This window comes from Myotis brandtii, unplaced genomic scaffold, assembly GCF_000412655.1.
Source record: "Myotis brandtii unplaced genomic scaffold, ASM41265v1 scaffold105, whole genome shotgun sequence".
Classification (NCBI taxonomy): Eukaryota; Metazoa; Chordata; class Mammalia; order Chiroptera; family Vespertilionidae; genus Myotis; species Myotis brandtii.
In genome coordinates this window covers 8375233-8386034 of record NW_005353538.1, presented here as the reverse complement: position 1 = coordinate 8386034, position 10802 = coordinate 8375233, and the positions used below count along the sequence as shown (strand labels likewise).

The following is a 10802-nucleotide window of genomic DNA, read 5'->3' as shown; positions in this document are numbered from 1 at the left end:
ACAATCTAAGCAATTGATAATGTCATCACTTTTTAATTTGCAGGATATTATAAAGCACTGAAAAGGAATTTATGGCATAACTTTAAAAAATTACCTTTGGATCAAAAGATCCTTTATTTTTATGAAGAAGTTCTTCAACACTGTCTCTTATTTCCTTTGGAATATTTCGTGCATCAAAAGTTGCTATGTCTTCTCTCACACCTCTTTTTGCGAGGAAACTAAAATTAAAGCATATTATTTCAAATGAGGTTAAATAAAATTTGCTTGTTCTTACAAAAATATCAATTTAACAAAATAGCGTATGTAATAATTGTAATCTATTAGCTAACAAAAAATAGGGGACTGAAGTATGTAAGCTTTAAATGGACTATCCACATTTTTTATAAACAAGGAGGAACTACAAAAAGCTGCACAACAAATTTCCTAATATTCTGTGAATAACCTGTAGCAATGAAATAAAGAAATTACAATCCTGTTATTCTACCCACATCCCTTTATGTGAACTACTTGGTACTCATATGTTCTAGGATATGCAAGAAATTTTTCTGCTTTCTAAGATATTTAAAGTGGTCTCTGAACCTAAATCTCCTCTCCCAACTCCAGATAGAAAAGGACTTTACTATCAATCTAAATCCTAAAATGTAATTGAATACCATAACAACACTGCTATAGTATAAAACCTGAAGCTGCATTGTAGCCTATTTAGTTAAGACTCAGTCTTTCCTAGTAGCTTGGACAGCGTGGCTCAGTGGTTGTGTCGACCTATGAACCAGGAGGTCAAGGTTCAATTCCCAGTCAGGGCACATGCCCAGGTTGTGGGCTCAATCCCCAATATGGGCGTACAGGAGGCAGCCGATTGTTGATTCCGTTCATTGATGTTTCTCTCTCTCTCTCTCTCTCTCCCTCCCTCCCTCCCTCCCTCCCTCTCTCCCTCTCTCCCTCTCTCCTTCTCTCTCTTTCTCTCTGAAATCAATAAAAATCTTTTTTAAAAAAACAAAAAGACTCAAGTATTTCCTAGTATACATTATTCTTGTGTTATTTATGGAGCTCTCACTCTCTCTGACTATACCAAGAGTGCCAAACTCTCTGGGCTAGTGACTATATTTTCTTCATCAGTAAATGACAGTAAACACGATGTGAGTACCAAATAAATGATCATATCTATCGAGACATTCTTAAAAGATTTTAAGGCTTTCCTGTTCTCCTCTTTTGACACTTTTAACAACCACTTATGGAGAAAGAAAAACGTAGATCTCGATATATTGTTACATAGAGTATCTTGAGATATCAGAGCAAAGTGTGAAACCAGATAATTAGATGAAGTTCAGTGTGAGAAACAAAATAACAAATATTTTAAAATATAAAGGAATGTGTAATTCATTGATGAAATAATAACATTTTTCACAAATTCAAAAACTTACCTTTTCATGCTCACCCAAGATGTATCAAAGATACCCATCAACCTTAAAACTCCTTCAAGAATGTCTCTGATTACATCAGGGGGCATACGCAGTGAGCGAATTTCTGAAAGAGATTCTGGCTTAATGTTTCCAACTGCTAGTTTCGCTTCATACACTAGAGGCTAAAAGACATAAAGGGCATTTTCAACTTCAAAACATATACATAAAAAAATTGTTAGCTCATTACAAATCATTGCATATTTGTCATTTTAATAAAATGACTCTAGTTAAACATGCTTTCTCTTCCAATATCAAAATGCTTTAAAACATAAAGTACAAAATGTTCAAGTCAAGAAAGTAAGAGTCCTTGCCATAACAGCATCACTCTAATCTGAAAGATCTAATTTGTTTTGAGACAAGTTGCCAGTTTCAAAGCTCTTTATATTCTAAGACTATTTAGTTAATTTAGTCAAATCTCCAGAAAAGGAGCCTAAGAGTTTGTCTTAATTTACCTACAACACATTTTTTTCCTCCACAGTCAAAACATGATTCACAGGAAACAGATTATTTTTTTTTATTACCATCAATTAATTTGCTTACTTCTCCTGGGAGAATTCCCTTCCTGCTTCTTTTACAAATAATATTCTAGCTACAGCCACATTTGATGCTATTAGAACTTAACTTCAGCAAATAATGTTTAAACTCCTATATACAATTGATAGTCAAAAATATTAGTCTTACCTGTACTTCTTTTAATTCATCATCAATTTTGTTTTTTCTTTCTTCAATTTTAACAACTTCATCTGCTATTCTGTGCTTCAGTTTTTCAAGTTCTGTCTTTTGCTCACTTGCATCCTACAGAAATATTTTAATGGAATCCCCACAAATTTTAATGCACTCGAAATTTAAAAGCATGATACCTAAAATATAAGTTTTTTCAAAATGACATTTTCTATTAAATGATTTTCTAATTTGACATCAGAATTTCTAAAGAGCCTGGAAAACCAATGATACAATATACTCTATTTACTATCAGGAAGTTCCTATGCTTTATATGTTTTAATTTTTTTGGACAGCAAAGCACTAAATGCTTATTATATATAAACCAAACAAGTCAGAAATACATAAATTAGAAAATGATTATAATACACATTTAACACTTTCAATAAAAAACCCAGAGAGGTTAGTACTATTATGCTAATTTCATAAATGAGGAACTAAAAATGAAGTCTTCTATAATTCTAATAGTAGAGACTAATAATTCTTAAAGACTACAGTATGTTAGAAGTTTCTAACTTTATTTTAGAGAAAAATTAATTGAAATCATGACAATAATTTGATGGCAAATATATGAACAAAATTAGTAAAGAGCTGGTTCTAGCCCTATCCTACAGGCCAGGCCGAAGGACCCCACTGGTGCACGGATTCGTGCACTGGGCCTCTAGTATATATATATATGGCTAATATGCTAAGTTTCCAACTGTTCGACCGGTAGCTATGATGCGCATGATCACCAGGGGGCAGATGCTCACTGCACAGGCATGGAAACATGGAACACACTGATGAATCTCAGAGAAAAGAGCGGAGGAGGGAGCGCGGGAAGAGATTAACCACAGATCTTATATGCATACTAGAGGCCCGCTCAGCCTGGCCTGTGCCCTCTCCCAATCCGAGACCCCTCAGGGGATGTCGGACTGCCACTTTTGGCCAATCCCCGCAGGCCAGGCCTAGGGACCCCACCAGTCCATGAATCCAAGCACCAGGCCACTAGTATATAAATAAGACATGAATTATTTGCTTGTTCCTGAAAGCAAAATCAAGGGTCCTACATACATAAAAATGCTTAAATACTATGAATGTTTATATTTGTTTTTTTTTGTAATAATAGAAAAACCAAAGAGAAAATTAATCAAGAAACCTGTCAAAAGTCCTTACAACAGTGGTTCTCAAACATATTATAATCATTCAGGGAGCTTAAAAATTAATGCCTGGTGTCCTATTGCCAAGTATGTTGATTTACTTATTCTGGATGCAGCTAGGCCACAGATATTTTTAAAGACTTCCAAGGTGGTTCCAATCTATAATCAAAATTGAGAATCACTGAACCAACCAACTTTTCCTATATCCCATTCTTTTCTTCAGGAACCTTACACATCATCAGCTCAATTGAATTTTCTACCTTCCATAAGCACCTCTCCCTTTGTATCTGCTACCATTCCTAAACAGGGAAAGTATTTTCTTTATCTCCACAATCAAAATCTTCTTTAAAGGCCCAGCTGATGTGTTCCTTCTTTTATTAAATTTCTCTTCCAAATGGAAGTTACCCTTATTCTGAGTTCCTATTATATTTAATTTGTACATGCCTCATGCCACCAACTTTAGAAGTTGCACAGTTTGGTATTTAAGCTGTCTCGCTTTTTTAAAAAAATAAAATAATAAACAGAAATGTCTGCTATTTACAATTAAGCAAAATTAATTAACTTATAATATGACATACACACTTATTCTTCTGTCAGCCAATACAACTAGCAACAGTCTTAGAAAAACCTCTTTTTAGAGTATCCCAGAGAAAAGAGTATTACAGCAGTCAATGTATATTACTCTTGTTCACTAGTCTGAGAAAACGCAGACACCATAGTGTTGAATATTTTCCTTTTATAAATACACAATTACTATTATCCTTACTTAGCCTTCACTTTTTCCATATTTCAAATCACTCTTTGAAGTTAAGAGGTATTTGACAGATGTTTTTCATAATCAAAACTGCCTGCTGCTTTAAATAAATATTTATATTAATTTGGTTCTAAACTGCCTTCAGAAAAAAGTTTTACAATATGAAAATTACATTTGATTTTCTGATACACCACTTACCAGGTCAGGGACTCAAAATTATCTTGGAAACACTGAATATGTACATAACCATCAATTATCTGAAAATGATAAAAATTTCCCATATGCCAATGAATCTATTTTGACCTATCAGGTGAACTATCCCTTTCATTATGTCATTCGAATCAGTCCAGACAACCCTCTTTTAGAGCTCACAATATGTAAGTCCCCTTCCCATATTCGGATTTCCAATGAAGATGACCAGACAAAAAGGAAGCCCCTTTTGTGAATAGTGAGAAGACAAAATAAAATATACTATATTTGAGAAAAAGGAAATTTCATAAAATATCCTCTGAGAGCTAAGTAGAGATACTGCTACACTGAAACAAAAAAAAAAAGAACACTCCCAAAAGGGAACATTTAGAGGTTTAAAAAAAACTTCCTGAAAAATAATATAACAGCAGAAATGAAAAATTCAGTAGGAGAATTAGAAAATAAAGTTGAGGAAATTCTGAAGAAATTTAAGCAAAACTATAGAGAAGAAAACAGGTTAGAAAACAAGAAAATTACAGAGCTAGACCAGGAAGCTCCAAGACAAAAATAATAAATATTCTAAAAAGCAAGAACAGAGAAATGAAGGAAAAGGAATTATCAAGGAATTTAAGGAAATTACCCATACATTTTCAGGTGGATAGAACCCACATGGTATCTGACACATTGAATGAAAATAAACCTAAACCAAGGCAGAGGTCATAACTTTCAGAGCAAGGAAAACAAAGATCTAAAAGATTTCAAGGGAGAGAAAAAACAGTTCACTTCAAAGGATCAAGAGTTAAAATAGCTTTGAGTGTGCCCTGGCTAGTGGGTCAGTTGGTTGAAGTGTCATCCTGTACACCAAAATGTTGCAGCTCAATTACCACTCAGAGCACATACCTAGGTTGCGGGTTCAATCCCAGGTCGGGGTACATAAGGAAGGCAACCAATCAGTGTGTTTCTCTCTCTATTTCTTTCTCTCTCTCTCTCTCTCTCTCTCTCTCTCTCTCTCTCTCTCTCTCTCTCTCTCAGTAAAAATCAATATGCCCTCAGGTGAGGACTGAAAAGAAAGGAGGAACCAAAAAGGTATTGTACGAGAGCATCATGAGAGGATACGAAGACATAAAAGAATACCTGGACAAAAAAAGAAATATTTGTGTAGATGGTTGTAAAGGAATGAAAAAAAAAAGTAAAAGAAATATTTGAAAGGGTTTAACAAAGAAAGGCAATGACAAAAGGGAATACAATTAAAATATTAAAAGATCATGAAAATATAAATAGAATGAATAAAGACTTATTTTATAAATACTGAGAATATAAAGACAGGGAAAACCCATGAAGCCTAACGAAGATAGCTTTTTAAAAAAATACTCACCTAAGGATATGTTCATTGATGAGAGAGAGAGAGAGAGAGAGAGAGAGAGAGAGAGAGGGAGAGACCAGTTTTTGTAAAAATAAAATAAAATATCAACTTAACTAGCAGAGGGTAAACAAATAAAATTGCTCATAGACAAATCTATACAAATGTAAAATGTTTATATTTTTACATTTATGGGTTATAGATAAATTATTATATGATGAATTGAGGAGAAAATAGTTAAGATTTAAAACAATGTGAAAATACCATGTTCTTTTACAAAAGCTCAAGCACACAATGCTATTAGTCAGACTCAGCATAGACAAGCAGTGTTTTTAAGTCACTTAAGTAAAAAGGTTATTTCTCACACTGATGAACAATCAGGTATGAATGGGCTCCCTATTGCTTGCATTCCTCTGCTCTCTGAACATCACCTGCATTGATACTGTGATCTCCTGAAGGGCAGCATCCGCCTCATCTTGCTTAGTTTTAAGTAACACACTTTGTTCTCCAGCTTTTCTGTTCAGTTCATCCACAAGAGCTTTAGCTTCATTTAGTTTAGATACACCAGCCTATATTAATAAAATATTGATTGGCAATATTTTTTAAAAGAAATTTCAGACACACACAGCCTATAATCTCAAGCAAAAATGCAAATGTGCACATATAAAACATTCACAAATAAACTTAGTTTTTTTTAATTGCAAATTATACTGATTTATTCAATTGTATAACCATTAAGATATAGTAAAAGACTCCAAAGAGGCTTAAAAAACAGATTCTTAAGCATCACAATAAAGCTAAACAGATCAACACATATTTGATAGCTTAAGCACAAGGTTTTTATCTACTGTAGTAGATGAGAAAGAAAATAGAAAGCAAGAAAAAATTCAGCAAATCTTTCCCATTTTCAGTCTCATAGATGGTGGTAAAAGAATTCATGGGCCATTTTTTATATACTGAACATTTGGACTTGTCTGTCTAATACCTATATTTTTTATAAGACACTGCCTCACATGTGGTTCTGGTGGGTTATTCTTCAAAATCCTTGCCAATTCTTTGGGTGATCATTTGACTCTGGCCTGGCAATTATGGTATCCCACTGCCCATGAACTATCCAAGGAATAGACATGAAAAATATTACCTCTTTTCTATGACTTGGGTGTTTGTCAGAAAATTTAGGCAGATAGTAATGGCAAAAAAGGAATGTAACCAATATTTATTAGTCCCCAATATAGAGGACAAGCATTGTACTGGTTCCTTAAACATATCCTTTATCTAATACACACACACACAACAACCACTGACCCAACTAAGCTGCAACTCAGCAAGCTTAAGTGATTTATCCACAGAAGCTTAGAGAACGAAATCAAGAAATTAACCCTCTCAAAGCATGTACAGTTAGTGGCTTAAGATAAATAAAAATTAATCATTAGAAAAATGGATAAAGATACTATAAATTAAGATAAATTCTAGTTTATTACACTAACAAAGAGAAGCTAAAACTTTAAAAAGAAAATGCTGACAACTTCTGAAGCTGGCATCTTAATGCCACATTTTGCTTAAGCTCTAAAATTATAAAAGAGGAAAATATTCAGAAAGCACTGAGTGACATGGCTAGAATGTTTTATATAAAATATAATTTGAATGTTTATTATAAAGCATAATCATGGCTATGTTTTAATCAATAATAGGTACTTCAGAATTTTTTAAAATGCTTTCATGTGATAGGGACTTTTAATGACAGCAACATAAGCTATAATACCACAAAAATACCATACACTTAAGAAGAGGAATAATTATTGAATCAAAAAATATAAAAACATTACTACAATTTAGTGGGCAATACAAACAAGGCATTTAATATAGTAAAATGTTTACTTATATTAAATATATACCACAGAAAACAAGGATTGTTGTTCTTATAGATAATTCAAGATTACCAATATTATACCTGTAAATGACTTTGCCTTTTTAATAATTCTTTTTTCTTGCTGCTACTAATGGCAGAATATACATGTAAGAAGGTCATATATCGGCTTGGTGTAGCACCATATGCTTTACAAGATTCGTGGATTAATAAAAATGATTTTAAAAAATCAGGATCAACTAGAAAGAGATAGAAAACAAAAATTACTTAATATATGCATGATCCATTAAGAATTAGAGAAAATAGGCTGCATGGACATGCTCCCAGGAATAGACTGGAATTACAACTAAAATATAGAAAAACTTCATGAATAATCAACTGAAGACTCACAGAAGAGAACCCTGATACCCAAGAACCAAAAATAGAGATTGCATAGAGACTGGTAGGAGGGGCAGAAGGGTGAAAGGGCTGGTTGGGGACCCCTAGACAACAGCTGTGGAGGATGCCACTGAGAACTCTGGGATCTAATCACCAAGCTGGGCCTCCCAGCAGAGAGCACTAAAATTGAGAAGGGTACCCACATAACATCTGGCTGTGAAAAGCAGTGGGGTTGCTGCCTGCCAGGGAGCAAGGACTGAAAATTCAGGCACCCTCTTAAAACGCACAAAATTCCCTGTGGAGCCACCCACCTTGTGCTTAGGCAGAGGGAGGGCAGAGTGGACTGGAGCTATGTGAGCAGACACCACAATTGGGGACTCAAGGGTTAGAGCTCAGAAGGCAGAGATTACCAGTTTCCTGTACTGAGTCATCACCTCATGCAACAGAACATCTTTCCCACACAAACATTTGCCCTGCTTGTGGGGGCGGGGAGGGGAGACACTTGACCCACCCTATTGGAAAACACCTTGCCCTGAGGCCACTTAATAGACTGAAAATAACAATTAGCCTCCAGGAAGAAGCAACTGCTCCACCCTGTTGAAAAAAACTCTTGCCACTGAGGACAATTGCCTGGGGGCAATTCAAATCAAAATCCTATCATACTGTAGGCAGAGCCGGTCTCTGGAGGCTTTGAGTCTTTGCCTGATCTAATTAGCCAGAAACAGCATTTGACACTGTCCTGCACTAGAGATTGAGAGGTGTAGAGGATCTACCTAATAAATAGTCACAAACCCAAACAGACAGCCAAAATGTGGTGACAAAGAAACAACCCCCAAATGAAAGAACAAGAGAATTCTCCAGAAGAAGAGATAAATGAATCAGAGATAAGAAATTTATTTGAAACATTACCAGCGGTTTTCAACCTGTGGGTCGCGACCCCTTTGGCGGTCGAACAACCCTTTCACAGGGGTCACCTAAGACCATCCTGCATATCAGATAGTTACATTACGATTCATAACAGTAGCAACATTACAGTTATAAAGTAGCAACGAAAATAATTTTATGGTTGGGGTCACAACATGAGGAACTGTATTTAAAGGGCCAGAAGGTTGCGAACCACTGCATTAGAGTCCTTATTCGCAGATGACATGATATTGTACATAGAAAACCCTAAAGATTCCATCAAAAAATTATTAGACTTAATAAATGAATTCGGCAGTGTAGCAAGATACAAAATTAACGCCAAGAAATCTATGGCATTTCTATACACCAATAGTGAACTTACAGAAAGAGAGACTAAAAAAGCAATCCCATTTACCATTGCACCAAAAAAATTAAGATACCTAGGAATAAACCTAACTAAGGAGGTAAAAGACCTATATGCAGAAAACTACAGGACCCTGAAAAAAAGATAGAGGAAGACATAAACAGATGGAAGAACATACCATGTTCATGGATTGGTAGAATCAACATCATTAAAATGTCCATACTACCCAAAGCAATCTATAAATTCAACGCACTTCCCATTAAAATACCAACGGCATACTTCACAGATCTAGAACGAACTCTCCAAAAATTCATCTGGAATAAAAAAAGACCCCGAATAGCTGCAGCAATCCTGAGAAAGAACAAAGTAGGTGGGATCTCAATACCAGATATCAAGCTGTATTACAAAGCCACTGTTCTCAAAACTGCCTGGTACTGGCACAAGAACAGACATATAGATCAATGGAATAGAATAGAAAGCCCAGAAATCAGCCCCAACCAATACGCTCAATTAATATTTGACAAAGGAGGCAAGAACATACAATGGAGTCAAGACAGTCTCTTCAATAAATGGTGCTGGGAAAATTGGACAGATACATGCAAGAAAATGAAACTAGACCACCAACTTACACCATACACAAAAATAAACTCAAAATGGATAAAGGACTTAAATATACGACAGGAAACCATAAAAATACTAGAAGAATCCAAAGGCAACAAAATCTCAGACATATGCCGAAGCAATTTCTTCACCGATACAGATCCTAGGGCATTGGAAACTAAAGAGAAAATAAACAAATGGGACTACATCAAAATAAAAAGTTTCTGCACAGCAAAAGAAACCATCAACAAAACAACAAGAAAGCCCACTACATGGGAGAACATATTTGCCAACATTATATCTGATAAGGGCCTAATCTCCAACATTTATAGGGAACTCATACAACTTAACAAAAGGAAGATAAACAATCCAATCAAAAAATGGGCAAAGGACCTAAATAGACACCTTTCAAAAGAGGACATTCAGAAAGCCAAGAGACATATGAAAACATGCTCAAAGTCACTAATCATCCGAGAGATGCAAATCAAAACAACAATGAGGTACCATCTCACACCTGTCAGAATGGCTATCATCAACAAATCAACAAACGACAAGTGCTGGAGAGGATGTGGAGAAAAAGGAACACTTGTGCACTGCTGGTGGGAATGCAGACTGGTGCAGCCACTATGGAAGACAGTATGGAGTTTCCTCAAAAAACTGGAAATGGAACTCCCATTTGACCCTGTGATCCCACTTCTAGGAATATATCCCAAGAAACCAAAAACACCAATCAGAAAGGATATATGCACCCCTATGTTCATAGCAGCACAATTCACCATAGCTAAGATTTGGAAACAGCCTAAGTGCCCATCAGTAGATGAATGGATTAGAAAACTGTGGTACATCTACACGATGGAATACTATGCTGCTGTAAAAAAGAAGGAACTCTTACCATTTGCAACAGCATGGATGGAACTGGAGAGCATTATGCTAAGTGAAATAAGCCAGTCAATGAAGGAAAAATACCACATGATCTCACTCATTCATGGATAATAGAGACCATTATAAACTTTTGAACAATAATAGATACAGAGGCAGAGCTGCCTCAAACTGATTGGCAAACTGCAG

General features: G+C 35.2%; 1 protein-coding gene across 6 annotated transcripts in view; it reads right to left on the bottom strand.

Moving 5' to 3' along the window:
• The window catches only part of DYNC2H1 (dynein, cytoplasmic 2, heavy chain 1), a 289555-nt gene that overhangs the window by 169862 nt on the left and 108891 nt on the right, over positions 1-10802 (bottom strand). For all 6 annotated transcript variants that reach the window (XM_005856867.2, XM_005856868.2, XM_014539785.1 and 3 more), the window contains exons 54-58: positions 7574-7728; positions 6054-6191; positions 2142-2255; positions 1422-1582; positions 95-218 (exon numbers count right to left, since the gene is read on the bottom strand). In XM_005856867.2, the coding sequence (XP_005856929.1) occupies positions 95-218; positions 1422-1582; positions 2142-2255; positions 6054-6191; positions 7574-7728 (692 nt within the window). The remainder of the gene's footprint in view (positions 1-94; positions 219-1421; positions 1583-2141; positions 2256-6053; positions 6192-7573; positions 7729-10802) is intronic.